General features: G+C 53.4%; 1 protein-coding gene across 1 annotated transcript; it reads left to right on the forward strand.

Annotated features, from left to right (window-relative positions):
• Positions 1–1,096: 1,096 nt before the first annotated feature.
• Positions 1,097–13,111, forward strand: LOC133357256 (RUN domain-containing protein 1-like). The gene is made up of 6 exons (XM_061575107.1): positions 1,097–1,575; positions 8,479–8,637; positions 9,015–9,213; positions 10,345–10,443; positions 11,280–11,437; positions 11,946–13,111. The coding sequence occupies exons 1-6, from the start codon at positions 1,195–1,197 to the stop codon at positions 12,732–12,734; spliced, it is 1,785 nt and encodes a 594-aa protein (XP_061431091.1). The 5' UTR covers positions 1,097–1,194; the 3' UTR covers positions 12,735–13,111.
• Positions 13,112–16,243: the final 3,132 nt, after the last annotated feature.

Below are 16,243 nucleotides of genomic sequence, written 5' to 3' on the forward strand. Positions count from 1 at the left end.
AGACTGTCAGTACACTCACTCAGTTTAATAACCATTGTTACAGTCTACATCATAGACTGCCAATATGCTCACCAGCTTAAAAAACATGCTACAGTCTACATTATAGACTGCCAGTACACTCACCCAGCTTCGAAAACAGGCTACAGTCTACATTATAGACTGCCAGTACACTCACCAAACTTAATAACTAGGCTACAGTCTATATTAGTGTTTTATTTTATCTATATCATTATTTTTCTACGTGACTTTACCGAAAGAACCAAATAATATGAATTCCTGCACGAAAGTTTTAAGTCAAAATTTAACCCCCCACCACAATGACATCCAGCGGTGGATTAACAAAGGGATGCAAAACTCGCACATGTCCGTGTGTCTGACTGGAGTGACATCGATCAATCTATCGATCCACGTGTGAAGAGACGGCAGCTGCCGAAGCTAAGATCTTCAAGCAACAACCCCCCCTATCTTCTTGGTTCTTTCGGTAAAGTCACGTAGAATGGAAATAATAAAATAAAAAAATACAACATTTTATAATGTTTTATTTTTATTTCCATTCTACGTGACTTTACCGAAAGAACCAAGAAGATGAATCCCTGCAGTCACGAAAGCTTTAAATCGAAACAACCCCCGAATCACCACCATCATCATCATCCAAGCTCCTCCACGCAGCATCCACGTGTCAACTCGCACGGGGCGGGGCCAACGGGACGGGGCGAGGCCCCCCGCCCCCACCAGAAAACCACGCGTTCCGATTGGCCGCCCCAACGCGAATCCGGATGTAGGCGGGGCCTGTTCATGGAGGGCGTGGCCTAGCCCGCGATGGGCGTGGCCTAGCCCGCCATAGGCGTGGCCTAGCCCGCCATGGGCGTGACCTAGCTTGCAATGGGCGTGGTCTAGCCCGCAATGGGCGTGGCATAGCCCGCGATGGGCGTGGCCTAGCCTGCAAATGGGCGTGGCCTAGCCTGCAAATGGGCGTGGCCTAGCCTGCAAATGGGCGTGGCCTAGCCTGCAAATGGGCGTGGCTTAGCACCGCGCATCTCATGACGAGGTCTGCGACGTCACAGCGTCTAGATGCGAGGAGAGTCGCAGCAGCAGCAGCGACAGCCGCAGAAGGAGCAGGAAGACGAAGCAGGAAGACGAAGGGGAGGAGAACGGGGAGACGACGAAGAACAACAACAACGAGGAGCCACAAAGATGTGCGACGCCACGGATATCGATCAGCGCCCACACGAGCGCTGGGCTCCGCTGGGCGCTGCGAGCAACAGCGGCGACCTGAAGGAGGAGACGTCGTCGGCTCCGGCTCTGGCTCCGAGCCGCGAGTCGGGAGAGCAGCAGCAACAGCAGCAGGATGAGCTGCAGCGCATGGAGGAGGAGCAGGAGCAGCTGAACGCGTCGCTGCTGGCGCTCACGTCGCACTTTGCGCAGGTGCAGTTCCGCCTGCGTCAGGTGGTGCGCGCCGACGCGGCGGAACGCGAGCGGCTGCTGCGAGAACTCGACGACTTCGCCTTCAGAGGGTGCCCGGACGTGAGGGCGTGCGGCCGGCGGGCCCACGACGCACAGCTGCAGCACGACACGGTGAGCACTTGGGGGGGTGGTGGGGGGCTTTGTTGGGGGGCTTTGAGTGTGCGGCTCCTTGAGGATTCACGAGTGAAAATAAGCCCCCACTCGCTCGTGCGCGCGGCGTGGATATGACGCGCCGTGTTGATGTCGCGTCTCATCGGCCAAAGTGGGGGACCCCCCCCCCCCCTTCTCTGGAACGTGGGGAGAGGTGTGTGGAGCGTGGGGAGAGGTGTGTGGGACGTGGGGAGAGGTGCGTGGGACGTGGGGAGGGGTGTGTGGAGCGTGGGGAGAGGTGTGTGGAGCGTGGGGAGGGGTGTGTGGAGCGTGGGGAGAGGTGTGTGGGACGTGCGGAGAGGTGTGTGGGGTGTGGGGAGAGGTGTGTGGGGCGTGGGGAGAGGTGTGTGGGACGTGGGGAGAGGTGTGTGGAGCGTGGGGAGAGGTGTGTGGAGCGTGGGGAGAGGTGTGTGGGGTGTGGGGAGAGGTGTGTGGGACGTGGGGAGAGGTGTGTGGGACGTGGGGAGAGGTGTGGGGAGAGGTGTGTGGGACGTGGGGAGAGGTGTGTGGAGCGTGGGGAGAGGTGCGTGGGACGTGGGGAGAGGTGTGTGGGACGTGGGGAGAGGTGTGTGGGACGTGGGGAGAGGTGCGTGGGACGTGGGTAGAGGTGTGTGGAGCGTGGGGAGAGGTGCGTGGACGTGGGGAGAGGTGTGTGGGGTGTGGGGAGAGGTGTGTGGAGCGTGGGGAGAGGTGCGTGGGGCGTGGGGAGAGGTGTGTGGGGTGTGGGGAGAGGTGTGTGAAGCGTGGGGAGAGGTGTGTGGGGTGTGGGGAGAGGTGTGTGGAGCGTGGGGAGAGGTGCGTGGGGCGTGGGGAGAGGTGTGTGGGGTGTGGGGAGAGGTGTGTGGAGCGTGGGGAGAGGTGTGTGGGACGTGGGGAGAGGTGTGTGGGGGGTGGGGAGAGGTGTGTGGGGCGTGGGGAGAGGTGTGTGGGGTGTGGGGAGAGGTGTGTGGAGCGTGGGGAGAGGTCCGTGGGGCGTGGGGAGAGGTGTGTGGGGTGTGGGGAGAGGTGTGTGGAGCGTGGGGAGAGGTGCGTGGGGCGTGGGGAGAGGTGTGTGGAGCGTGGGGAGAGGTGTGTGGGACGTGGGGAGAGGTGTGTGGTGTGTGGGGAGAGGTGTGTGGAGCGTGGGGAGAGGTGTGTGGGACGTGCGGAGAGGTGTGTGGGTTGTGGGGAGAGGTGTGTGGGGCGTGGGGAGAGGTGTGTGGGACGTGAGGAGAGGTGTGTGGAGCGTGGGGAGAGGTGTGTGGAGCGTGGGGAGAGGTGTGTGGGGTGTGGGGAGAGGTGTGTGGAGCGTGGGGAGAGGTGTGTGGGGCGTGGGGAGAGGTGTGTGGGACGTGGGGAGAGGTGCGTGGGACGTGCGGAGAGGTGTGTGGGGTGTGGGGAGAGGTGTGTGGGGCGTGGGGAGAGGTGTGTGGGACGTGGGGAGAGGTGTGTGGGGTGTGGGGAGAGGTGTGTGGGACGTGGGGAGAGGTGTGTGGGACGTGGGGAGAGGTGTGTGGAGCGTGGGGAGAGGTGCGTGGGACGTGGGGAGAGGTGTGTGGGACGTGGGGAGAGGTGCGTGGGACGTGGGGAGAGGTGTGTGGGGCGTGGGGAGAGGTGCGTGGGACGTGGGGAGAGGTGTGTGGAGCGTGGGGAGAGGTGTGTGGGACGTGGGGAGAGGTGTGTGGGACGTGGGGAGAGGTGTGTGGGACGTGGGGAGAGGTGTGTGGGACGTGGGGAGAGGTGTGTGGGACGTGGGGAGAGGTGTGTGGGACGTGGGGAGAGGTGCATGGGGAGAGGTGTGTGGGACGTGGGGAGGGGTGTGGGGAGAGGTGTGTGGGACGTGGGGAGAGGTGTGTGGGACGTGGGGAGAGGTGTGTGGGACGTGGGGAGAGGTGTGTGGAGCGTGGGGAGAGGTGTGTGGGACGTGGGGAGAGGTGTGGGACGTGGGGAGGGGTGTGTGGGACGTGGGGAGAGGTGTGTGGGACGTGGGGAGGGGGTGTGTGGGACGTGGGGAGAGGCGTGGGACGTGGGGAGGGGTGCGTGGGACGTGGGGAGAGGTGTGTGGGACGTGGGGAGGGGTGTGTGGGACGTGGTGAGAGGTGTGTGGGACGTGGGAGAGGTGTGTGGGACGTGGGGAGAGGTGTGTGGGACGTGGGGAGAGGTGTGTGGGACGTGGGGAGAGGTGTGTGGGACGTGGGGAGAGGTGTGTGGGACGTGGGGAGGGGTGTGTGGGACGTGGGGAGAGGTGTGTGGGACGTGGGGAGAGGTGTGTGGAGCGTGGGGAGAGGTGCGTGGGACGTGGGGAGAGGTGTGTGGGACGTGGGGAGAGGTGTGTGGGACGTGGGGAGAGGTGTGTGGAGCGTGGGGAGAGGTGCGTGGGACGTGGGGAGAGGTGTGTGGGACGTGGGAGAGGTGCGTGGGACGTGGGGAGAGGTGTGTGGAGCGTGGGGAGAGGTGCGTGGGACGTGGGGAGAGGTGTGTGGGACGTGGGGAGAGGTGTGTGGGACGTGGGGAGAGGTGCATGGGGAGAGGAGTGTGGGACGTGGGGAGGGGTGTGGGGAGAGGTGTGTGGGGCGTGGGGGGAGGGGTGTGGGGCGTGGGGAGAGGTGCGTGGAGCGTGGGGAGAGGTGCGTGGGACGTGGGGAGAGGTGCGTGGAGCGTGGGGAGAGGTGCGTGGGACGTGGGGAGAGATGTGTGGAGCGTGGGGAGAGGTGCGTGGGACGTGGGCAGAGGTGCGTGGAGCGTGGGGAGAGGTGCGTGGGACGTGGGGAGAGGTGCGTGGGACGTGGGGAGAGGTGCGTGGGACGTGGGGAGAGATGTGTGGAGCGTGGGGAGAGGTGTGTGGGACGTGGGGAGAGGTGCGTGGGACGTGGGGAGAGGTGCGTGGGACGTGGGGAGAGGTGGGTGGAGCGTGGGGATGAGGTGTGTGTGTGTGTGGCATGACGGTGAGTGCAGTGAGCAGCTTTGTGAGGTTGCTGACAGGTGTGAGAGGATGGCGAGTGGGTGAGTAAGCAGCGGGGTGAGTGGGCCGAGGGGATGAAGAGGTGAGGATGGAGGATGGTGACGTGAAGTGGTGAGGGTAGGGTGGGTGGTGAGGCGAAGCGGTGAGGGGTGGAGAGGGGGGTGTGAGGCTGTGGTACGTGGGATGATGCTGAGGAGGAGGAGAGGTGAAGCGGTGAGCAGGTTAATTGTCAGAGGTGAGGGAGTCGTGGAGTCAGAGGGTACGATGGTCACGTGGGCTAGAGGTGAGGGAATCAAGTGGGGAGGGAAGCAATTGATGAGGAGGCGATGAGGTAGTCGAGGGGTGAGATGCCTGGAGTAAAATGGTCGATGGGTGAGGTGTCAAGGGGTTTTTTTTCGTTATTTCAAGTGTGAGGGACTCTTATGTTAAGTGTTTAAGCGGTCAGGGATGGGTCGATAGGTGGGGGTGGGAGAGTCTAGTGGTGAGGAACTGGGTGGAGAGAGCATGGGGGGGTGTGTCTGTTGTGGGGTTCTGGGTGTCTGGACTCTCTCCTTTTGGATGTCATGGTTACGTGGTGAAAATCACGTGAACTGGACAACAAGACATTTAAAGTACACTCTGGATTTTACGACGACATTTAACCCGGGAGAAAGAAAGAAAAAAAAAACCTCACTATATACGGGCAGTTCGTGGCACTGTCAGAATTTTCGTGAGTGGCCCAGTGTGGATTATATTGAGTGGTGGCTTGTAAGCAATGCGAGTCAGTGGTGCAGTGAGCAGAGTGGTGAGTGTGCTATCATGCGTGCATGAGCCAATTGTACGTAATGCCAGGGTAGTTCTCAAACACAGTGTGCTGCACACACACTGCTTATCTACAAAACTGAAGAATGCCTTTCAGGTGACGGCGTGAAGTTGGCGACCCAGGCCAGGTGACAAGCCTGGGGATGGGTAGCAGCTCCCCGAGCGATGTGACGCATCCCCGACGACTGGTTACTGCTACGTTGTTATGTTGCGTTATTATGACTGTGATGAGCGAAGTTGTGTCGACGGTGTGGGGCTGACCGATCAACATTCCCCACCCGGCCAAGAGAGAGCGGCTGGCAACGCGCTTTGACGTAATGAATGGACCCTACGTAGTCTGGAGGCATATCGGACTCGCGACAAGATGTGCTCTATATACATGCGTTCTTTTGTTGCTGCACTAAGTGAAGTGATAGGGAGGGTGGGAGGTGGGTGACTAAACTAAACAATTTTTAAAAATATATTTTACCAGGTAAGGCCCACTGAACTATCGTCGCTATTTTCAGAAGCAACTCTGGCTATCACAAATGATAGCTCAACGAAGTGGCTTATCACGTATAAATTAATTGCAGCCAAATACTGCAAATGCGTTTTTCTAAATGTGGAGGGGAAAACCGGAGGTCCCCGAGAAAAATCCACGCGACCACGGGGAGAGAGAGAACACGCACACTCCAAATATACAGCAGGCGTCCGGGTTGCGATCGACTGATCAGTATTCTCCTCCTGTTGTTCAAGAGGTCAATCGCCTGGCAACACGCCTTGACGTAGTCTCGAGGCAGATCGGACTGACGAAGAGACGCTTCCGAATGCAGGCTTACGTGCGTTCTGCTATCACTTTGCCAAGTGACGTGCGTCAAAGGTGGCAGGTGACTGATTTAACATTTTCCACTCGGCCAGAAGAGCACCTGGCAAACACATATTCAGGCAACGAATGAACAATGTGTCCTTACATTGTCTGAAGGACGATTGGACGGATTGTATCCTCACAAGGCTCAGCTCTTGAGTGTGTTGACATTAACTTCTTATGATCTTCATGAGCATTTGTCGATTGTTTAAATGGATTTTTTCTGTTTACACGCCTGCATGTCTAGGAGGGACTGGTAAGTGCTCACTATTTTGTTTCTTCTCCATGAACCAACCTGCATTCTGCATGGCCCGTGAACCAAGTCACCCCGAATGATCTTGTCAAATCTCGCTTGGAACTTAAGCGGGGTTGAGCCCGGCAAGTGCTTTGTCATTCAATTTTGTCTCATTCCATCTTATTTAGTCTGTCGTGTTCTGTCTCGTTTCTACCGCTTTCATTTCTACCGTCTCGTTTGTTCCATTAGCCTAAGCATAACACCCGTATGTAATTCACCAATCACGAACCACGAATTCTCACTCGCACGATTCTACATGTAAATTGCAAGCGTAAAAATCAATACGGATTTGTATAAAAAAATGTATTCTTCGTTTTCATCGGGCATTTATTATTTATACCTCGCCCTCCCGTGTAGCACGTCTCATCGTGGGTTGCGTCAATACCTGCGCACTCTGCACCATGTCACTCTCCGTGGGGGCCTTGACAGCAGCAGCAGCAGCAGCTCGATCAGCGTCACGGGTAGCTTGCAAGGGGCGGAGAGACCTGGCCAGAGGCGTGCGCGTGGCCTGTTGGGGTGTGGTGTGTTCAGGGTGGGGAGACTTGCATGGGAACATTCCACACGCACACTGCTGTGGAGGTGAAGTTGGCTCATGGCGTTAACTCGCTAACTCGCACGCACGGGCAGCAGGAATACATCGGCTTCTAACAATGGGGCTCAAATTGGCCCAGGTGGTGGCTCAGAGGTCAGAGTGCTGAGCTTGGCACCGCTGGTCTGTATGTATATATGTTGAAATTCGTTCGCACCATACATAGTCAACCATGCTAATCGGATTTCCTCCGTTTACGTCCTGGTTTCGATCACCCGCGGTCAACCTGGGTTCTCAAGTGCAGTGGGTTGACGGTCCAAGGGCGGTCTCCAATGACTGCACGCACGGAAAAAGAATGACCACGTTAAACTTGGTTCTGCGATTAATTTGGCTAAGATTCCAGCTGTTAGAATTAAAAATATCCGTTTGACTGTCATGCAATGCACGTTGCGCTCAGTGGCAGGGCAGATATGAAGGTACTGTCCTCTGCTGTGTTTACCAGAGGTCAGGCAAAGGGATCTCGGAGGTAGCTCTGTGACATCCGCTTGCGCAAGCCGTTCTCGAACACGGGGTCGCACTGATCTGCAAGAGCTCCGAATGGATTCCTCATCTCGTAACGCGACGCCGATTACACAGTTGGGATAAGATTTGAAAAACAATAACAAAAATAATTTGGAAAGACCGTGGATAATGTAACGTTTTCCAACATGTGTTTGTCTTCAGAGGGATATAATTACCCGTATGGAATCCAACGCGCAGCTGTTGAGCACAAACTTAATTTGCATATTTATCCGAGGCCTTTTTACTCCGGCTGGTGGTTTTGGGTCACCCCTCGATCGATTTGGGCGGTTTTCAATAGCGCAAGTTCCGAACAGCAACACAACCTCAGACTACAGGTTCATTCACGCAGTACAAATTAGTTGGTGGTTGATGCTGCTGCGTTTGCAGCGGGTCCACAAGCACAAATATCAAACAACTCGGCGCATTTCGTCAAAAGCACTGCTGCATTAAAAGCAAAAAAAATAAAAACAGGCGACGTTTCGGGGCAATGACCCTTCTCCGTAGTGCACAGATCAATTCATATTGGATCAGATTAATGAGAATTGTAATGCTACGCCCACCCCCTCATTATGGATGGACAAACGGACAGACGAACTGAGCTGATGCATGAATGCTTTACAGCCTTTCAATGGAAGGCATTTAAAAGGTAAAATAAACATTGAAATGTACGTATGGATGTTGTACTTCTTTTGCACCATATGTAGCCAACCACGCTGATCGAAATGCACGTGGCACAAACCGCAGTGAGTGCTGGCATTGCTTCAATGCAGCGTGGGCCGCGGTCGAGTGACCGAGCGGCCGAATCGCCTACGCGAGAGCGGTCGTGCGAGTGTGACACCCCCACGTGGGCTCCGTGTGACGCGTCACCTCTCCCCCTTGCGCGCGTGGCTCAGAGCGAACGGGAGAAGCAGGAGCGGCTGGACGCGGAGCGGCAGAAGCAGCAGGAGCTGATCGTGCAGCTCAAGGCGCAGCTGGACGATGTGGAGAGGTTCGCCTACCAGGAGGGCAGCTCCGACAGCGTACCTCAAGCCGAGCTCATGGAACGACACAAGGTGCGGAGAAAACCCATGTTCACGAAAAATAAAAAGCAGAAAGAAATCATTCGAGATTTGAAGCTTTCGTGACTGCAAAGATTCATACTCTTAGGTTTTTTCGGTAAAGTCAAGTAGGTAAAAAAAGAATTGCACTTATATTCTAAGCATGCTATGGACATCACGTCCTTTGGGAAGCTGTGATTAGCACGGTTGGCTACGTAAGGTGCGAAAGAAGTTCAACACACACACATTGATACACACAGAACTCTGCAGCTGGCAATGCACCACCCGAGCTCGAGAGAGAAGCCCACTGACCGACCTTTAACCCCACTCGAAGCCCTGCACAGAAGTAGCACGTCCCCCTGCCCTCTCTCTTCGACCCCCGCGCGGTCTAGGTGATCGTGGAGGAGCTGCGGCAGAAGCTGGGCATGAACTTGCAGGACGACATCGGCGTTCTGTCGACCGAGGAGCTGCGCGAGCGCGTCGACGCCGCCGTGGCCCAGATCATCAACCCGGCCAAGGTGAAGGAGCAGCTGGTGGACCAGCTCAAGACGCAGATCCGTGACCTCGAGATGTTCATCGACTTCCTGCAGGGTGAGCGCGTGTGCGTGCGTGCGAGAGGATGCGTGTGTGCGTGTGCGAGAGCATGCGTGCGTGCGAGAGGATGCGTGTGTGCGTGTGCGAGAGCATGCGTGTGTGCGAGAGGATGCGCGTGTGCGAGAGCATGCGTGTGCGTGTGCGAGAGCATGCGTGCGTGCGAGAGGATGCGTGTGTGCGCGTGCGAGAGCGCGCCGGGGCGGGGGTGGCTCTTCGCGGTGGGTCGTGGCCGTTGCGTCTCGCCTCTCTGGGCCTTCGCTTGGTGTCCCCCTGCTGCTGCTGTTTTAACCCGCGGGCTGCGTGTTGGTTTGCAGAAAAATGAAATCGTTAAAACATTTCCTTTTTCTCACGGAATCTTTTTTTTCGTAAAAAGAGGAAGGCCGAACCGAGAATGGTTTGACGACGAGAGAAGAGATTGGTGCCAGGAAGATGTGGCACCACTTGAGCGTATTGGCACAAGACGGAGGAAAGTGGAAACAAATGATGAAATGTGCAGTGGACACCTATTGGTTATCTGTCCATGGATCATGATGATGAATGTTTTTCATCCCTTGACCGCCGATGGCACAGTCGAGGTGCATGCTGATACAAATTTGATAACCTGCAGAATCTCCCTGTGCGGTAGAGTAGGGTTTCGTTGAGTGTATGGTTGCGCAATGTGGCGATACTATGATATCTCCATGGTAATCGTATTGTCCATCCAGCAAAATGTCGTGATGTCCGTGTCTAAGCGAGCAGTCGTAACAAACCGGTCACTTCAAACGTTGACCGCTCTCCAGGGCAGGTCATGACCTCTAAAAAACAAACTTGCTCACTCTCTAAATTTTGATTTAAAGCTTTCGTGACTGCAGGGATTCATATTCTTGGTTCTTTCGGTAAAGTCACGTAGAAGGGAAATAATAAAATAATACAAATATTAAACAATAAAAATTCTCACTCTCGTAAAATTTTCAAAAGCAGAACAACGAAAAATGTATTTCAGTAAATCCGTGTTGGCGATGATAGGTTATGGTGACACGGTGAAGAAAGTGACGTTCTGGATTTCAATTCGCTTGCGCTGCTGCTACTGCAGAGCTGGAGTTGTGTGTGTGCCCCTACATCCGGTCACTGTTGTTACTTCTCCCGCAGATGAGGTGGGAGCCCCGCTGCAGCCCGGCATTCGGCAGTGCACATGTCCCGTGCATGGGCAGCCCAAGGCAGGAGCGATGGGCACAGGCGTCCCAACCGGTACGTCCTCGCGCGACCGAAGCGGAGTCGCTACTGAGTGCGGTGGCGGCTACGCACGTGGCTGTCTGTAATCCGGCAACCGTGGAGGCAGCAGGGAGGTTTGGCGGATCACTGCACAAATGTTGCGAAAATCCCCCCCCACCCCGCTCTGCACCGAGGAGCTACCTTACCCTGGCGGTACAGCAAGTGGACTAATCATAATCAAGGTTTTTGGGTCAGATCGCGTTATTTATAAATGTGTCGTAACCCTCCACCACCCGACACGGCCAAACAGTAAAAAATGTGTCACGTTTTTCAAAGGACCAAATAATTCACTTCTTTAGCCCACCGGTGTGTTGAAGAGAGAATCAACAGAGGAGAAAGAGCAAAACTACACGTAACTCTCCTGAAGCCTACTCTTAGGTTTTTTCGGTAAAGTCACGTAGGTAAAAAATATAGATCAAAATTATTAAAAGTAATAATAGAAATAAAATTAAATAATAATTATTAAAAGTAAATAAAGGAATAATTATTAAAATTAATAATAGAAATAAAATAAAATAATAATTATTTCATTTTATTTCTATTACTACTTTTATTAATTTTTATTTTTTACCTACGTGACTTTACCGAAAAAAACCTAAGAGTATGAATCCTTGCAGTCACAAAAGCTTCAAATCTAGAATCTCCTGAAGCCACCCACCCCCTGGTGTGCCATGCCGGCCTTCATAGGGTGCTACTCGCTAACAGCACTTGCCCCAACAGTCTGTTAAGGCTATACGGGCGGGAACTTTTTTTTGTATTGCTTTGCGAGCAGTCGCCCCTTCAGCTCCACTTGTCTGTTGTTTGACGGCCAGGCCACGTGGATGCGGAGAAGGCTCGGCAGATGCGCGCGTCGGGGCTGCACATCCTCAAGCGGGCACTCACGATGCTGCAGCTGTTCGCCGTCAGCCAGTTCGGCTGCGGCGCCACGCAGGTCGCCGGGGCCTGGTCCACCGAGCCGTCGGATCAGCAGGTGAGCGGCGGCGTTGCAAACGCAGGCACTCGCCGGCCTTCGACGACGGTGTCGAGACGTCCTCGACAACGCTTTCTAAATCTCTCCGGCGTTGATACGCGAAACGAATTTGTACGTCGGCCTGTCCATCCTTATCAGGGTGCGGGGCGGAGGGGGTGCAAAATAACTCTCATAACGTTCCTCTGAAATTAATGAAACTTCATTACCAAGTGTGTTGCTATTACAGACTTACTCTATGAAAGAAAATACAACTTAATTGATTCGAGGGTTGGAAAAGTTTGAAATTTTACTCGCAAATTTCCTGATGGGGGGGAAAAGCCACCGTAGCAACCATCGCCCCGCCGACCACTAACGTGAAAACCCTGCTGACTTGCAGCCGTCCGTGAGCCGTGCAGCACCTTCGCGATAACCTTCCGCCGTCGAGAGCAGCGCGGTCGCCAAACCCACCCTCAGCTTCACTTGATGATGACGAGCGAGCGTCCCGCCCCCCCGCCCTCTCTCGCCGCAGGATTACAGCCCGCTGCTGGGCCGGCTCGAGGCGGCCGTGTCCAAGGTCCGCCGCCTGGCGCTGCAGAGGCATCCGGACGGCTGCAGCGCCGGCTCGGGCTCCGACTCGGACGTCTTCTCCGAGGACGCGGCGGCCGCTCGCGGCGGGAGCGGCGCCGACGACGTAACGGTGGCCGTGCGCAAGGACCTGGCGCCGGCGCTGCGCGACCTCCTCTCGCACGGCCTGCAGCCGCCGCTGCGCTCGGCCTCCGGCGGCAGCATGGTGCTGGCGCCCATCGCCTGCCTCCTGCCGGCCTTCTCGCCGGTCAGGTCGTCGAGGGGGTCGGCGGCGGCGCCGGGCATCCACCCGTGGCTCATCTTCAAGGAGTACTACGACACGAAGAACGGGCGCGCTTACATGGAGTCTCCCGCGCGCAAGCTGTCCGAGTCCTTCGGCTTGCGAATAGACGGCGAGACGGGCGGAAGGGCACGTGGAGCGTCGGCCAAGCACGGCCTACTCGTGGCCGTCCACGAGGTGCTCAGCGACCACGACCGGTTCAAGCGCAGCGCCGACTCCGAGTTCAAGGCGCTGGTGTGCCGCGGCCTCAACGAGCAGCGTCTGGTGTCGTGGCTGAACCTGGTGTGCAAGGCCGGCACGCTCGTGGAGGGGCACTACCAGGCGTGGAGCTACATGGCGCGCACCGGCTTCGAGGGAGCCCTCACCATCCTGGGCCGCCTCAGCGACCTTCAGTTCGACCTCCCCGCCGACCTGTCCGTGCGCCAGCTCAAGAACATCAACGACGCCTTCTGAAGCGCTCGCAGCAAGCGGGTCCCCTGGCGGGGACGAGGAATGCCGTCCAGGGATCGGAGGAGGTGGTGTCTCCTACTTAGTCGACTGCACTGTCGCCCGAATTATGAGCGGCTTATTTATATGAACGCGTAGGATTTAGCGGTGGTGCTGTATTGCTCGCTCCCGTGTGATTTCAGGTTTTACCGAGTGTCCTTCGGCACGACGTGGGAACTGAAGAAGAGGACTTCTAGAAGCTCCGGAATTGAACAATCTCACAGAACGTGGAGTAAAACTTTGCACATCCCAAACAACAACACACGGCACAACTGTAAAACACATGGCACGGTGGTTTATTTTGTTCGGATTGTTTTACCAATTAAAGGCGTGGTATCTGATAATATTGTTCCTCTGATTTCATGTGGTGTATGGGTAATGGGTTGTATGTGTCAGAGGATATTCCATATACTGTATATATTTATTTATGAAGATGTCTAAAATACTACCTTATCGTAGCGTGTGGTACTTTTATGCTGTGGGGCCGTCCATAAATGACGTCACGCACCTGGGGGGGGGGGTCAGAAGTTTGTGACAATGTGTGACGAGGAGGGGGGAGTTTGAGAAATGTGACGTCACGTCAAAATGCGCAACTTTAAATAAATTTAGACAACACGTTCTACTTGATTAAAGAGACTTTTTAATAAATTTTTCTCCTACAATATCAGAGTGCAGCGCCACATTAAATACGCACTACAATGACAATAGTTTAAAGCGATTTGAAGCATGTTTTATTAAAAAAATGGAAATATGTTTTTTTTTGGGGGGGGCAGAAATTTGTGACGTCATATTTGAGGGGGGGGAGGGTCTGACTTTATGTGACGCCGTGTGACCGGGGGGGGGGGGGGTCAAAAATCGTCCAAATCGCGTGACGTCATTTATGGACGGCCCCTGTTCCCCGGCTTCAACCCGCAATGACCCACGTGGTAAATTAACCCCACGACCTGTATGGCGTGGAGAGGCGGTGGAATGACAAAGGGCTGCACATGTACCTTCTCGTAGGCCTTAGTACAATCGATGACCAGTCTCAATCCACTGTTGGATGGGACCGTTCGCTGGCTGACTTTCATAATCCACAGCCCCATAAAACTCAAGATCTCACTTAAATTTCTATTTAAAGCTTTCGTGACTGCAGGGATTCATATTCTTGGTTCTTTCGGTAAAGTCACGTAGAAGGGAAATAATAAAATAATAAAAATAAAACAATAAAATTCTCACGACGTTTTGGCCACAACGAGGACTGCTGCTTGCGTTGTGGCCGAAACGTCGTGAGAATTTTATTATTTCCCTTCTACGTGACTTTACCAAAAGAACCAAGAAGATCATCTCACTTGCTCCATGTCCTGGTGCTTGTCCCTTCCAAGTGTGCTGCCATCCCATTCAGCCTTCATCATTCACTGCCATTCCTTCTCGTGACGCACATGCCCTCGTTTGCCAGCACTGCTTGCAATGTCCCTGACTGTATGAGCAAGCATTTGGACAAGAACGTAAAATAATAAGAAAAAAATAACACTGTCCAAACTTGAGTTATTTTGCCCCACCACAATCCACCTATCCATGGTCACCAGTAATCTCCCTTCGCACTGCACACGCCTGATGATTGGTAAACGTATACCAACATTCGAATCGGTGTTCTCTGCCTCCCATAGGACACGTATACACACACACACCATCTCTGTCGTGATTGTAATACGGTCAATGTTATAATTATGATAATGGAGCAATGTGAGAAACGACATGGTAATTTTTTTTTATTGGATGGTAACCGATGTACTGGATGAAACAACTGCTCGCCTGAATAATTCTGCGTACCTGTGTCTTAAACCTATTTCAGACGGAGCGACCATGACCACACGAAATCAAATTTCTCGTCGCTACTGTTCGTGTCCAGGGTTCTTCGACTTTATTTTCCAGCAAGGCCACAATATTAGCATGTGTCGGGCCTGTGCTCCGTTGCATCATGTCACGCGTGCAGACATTTCGACATCGCGTGGGATTGTGATGTCTTATCGTCCCGCACACGTGAATGCCAATCGGTACCGTTTGTCTCTCGTTCTCTCGTCGCTAGTTTACCTCGCTGTCATCTCACTGATCTTCTTGACCTCTTCTTTCCAGCTCTCGAGTTTCGTGTGATTGTCTCTCGCGCGCTCGTCTGTATCTCTGTGCGTCTCTGCGAGCCTAATCTCTTGGCTGGCCACTCCAATGAAGAGCCTTGAAATATGGTCCCGGGACAACAGTTGGAGATCCTTGTTCTGAAGTGACGCAGATCCTGTTGGAGCCGAGTACACGCGGCTCAAGTCTTCTGTGTTAGACCCAGAAGTTCAGTCTATAGCACCGCCAATGAGCACTATGCACACAGCGCATTATGTACTTATGGCGTGGCGCCAACACAACAGTGAATGCAAAAGAACAAGCGTTAATTGCACGCATTTTGAATGTTTGACGCACGCGCGCACACACGCACGTCATTAAAAAAAAATGCACAGTTAAAGCAGAGTTCATATTCTTGGTTCTTTCGGTAAAGTCACGTAGAAGGGAAATAATAAAATAAAATAAACAATTAAATTCTCACGTTTCGATTGCAAACTTAGGTTTTTTCGGTAAAGTCACGTAGGTAAAAAAATCTAATAAATGATAAATAATAGAAATAAAATAATAATTGTTATTTCTATTATTTATTATATTTTTTACCTACGTGACTTTACCGAAAAAACCTAAGAGTATGAATCCTTGCAGCCACGAAAGCTTCAAATCTAGAATTAGTTTCGATTGCAACACAAGCAATCATCATCAGATGTGAAAACCACAGCAAGATATGTTTTTGCTGTGGTTATTTCCCTTCTACGTGATGACTTTCCCGAAAGAACCAAGAACATGAATCCCTGCAGTCACGAAAGCTTTAAATCGAAATTTAAAGCAGAGTTATTTTCTAAGTTACACGCGTGAATCGATGTGAATGGTGGAGGCAACATTACTTGGTGTAAAATTCACTACAGTCCAGTAATATATATTTTGTTATTGTAGATAGCTCGTCTAGGGTTTGAACATTTGGTTTCTGTGTGAGACACGTGACGCTGGTGATAATAAAGCCACGACCTGGCCAAGTGGACTCTGGGAGTCGGTGCCATTTGATAAAAGTGATGAGTGGCTGTGTTGCAAAGCAGAATGATCAGAAACACAGTTTCGCCAGGTCAAGTTCAAGTTCATTTCAAGTTAATTTATTAGGTATAGCCCTGTGAGCCATTCAGCTCTTGAATCGGGTGCAACCGCAACAAACAAAAAACTAAAACATGAACAAAAACATCTTAAAGTGAATATGTGACTAAGTGCAAACAAAATCCAAGAAAAGACAGCAAAAATATTGCAGAAAAAAACACCGTACACCAACACTGTGTGCAAAAATCCCAGTGGGATGCAAGTCAAACAACAACAACCACAAGACAGCTTAGATTAAGGCCATCAGTCTAAAAGCAATT

Source organism: Lethenteron reissneri, chromosome 57, assembly GCF_015708825.2.
Source record: "Lethenteron reissneri isolate LAM-NWPU_2019-01 chromosome 57, ASM1570882v1, whole genome shotgun sequence".
Taxonomy (NCBI): domain Eukaryota; kingdom Metazoa; phylum Chordata; class Hyperoartia; order Petromyzontiformes; family Petromyzontidae; genus Lethenteron; species Lethenteron reissneri.

Bases quoted from the DNA above. Each gene is read 5' to 3' on its own strand.
- LOC133357256 (XM_061575107.1), top strand. From the start codon at position 1,195: ATGTGCGACGCCACGGATATCGATCAGCGCCCACACGAGCGCTGGGCT. The intron at 8,638-9,014 runs GTGCGGAGAAAA...CGCGCGGTCTAG, and splicing joins AGCTCATGGAACGACACAAG to GTGATCGTGGAGGAGCTGCG. The intron at 10,444-11,279 runs GTACGTCCTCGC...TTTGACGGCCAG, and splicing joins GGGCACAGGCGTCCCAACCG to GCCACGTGGATGCGGAGAAG.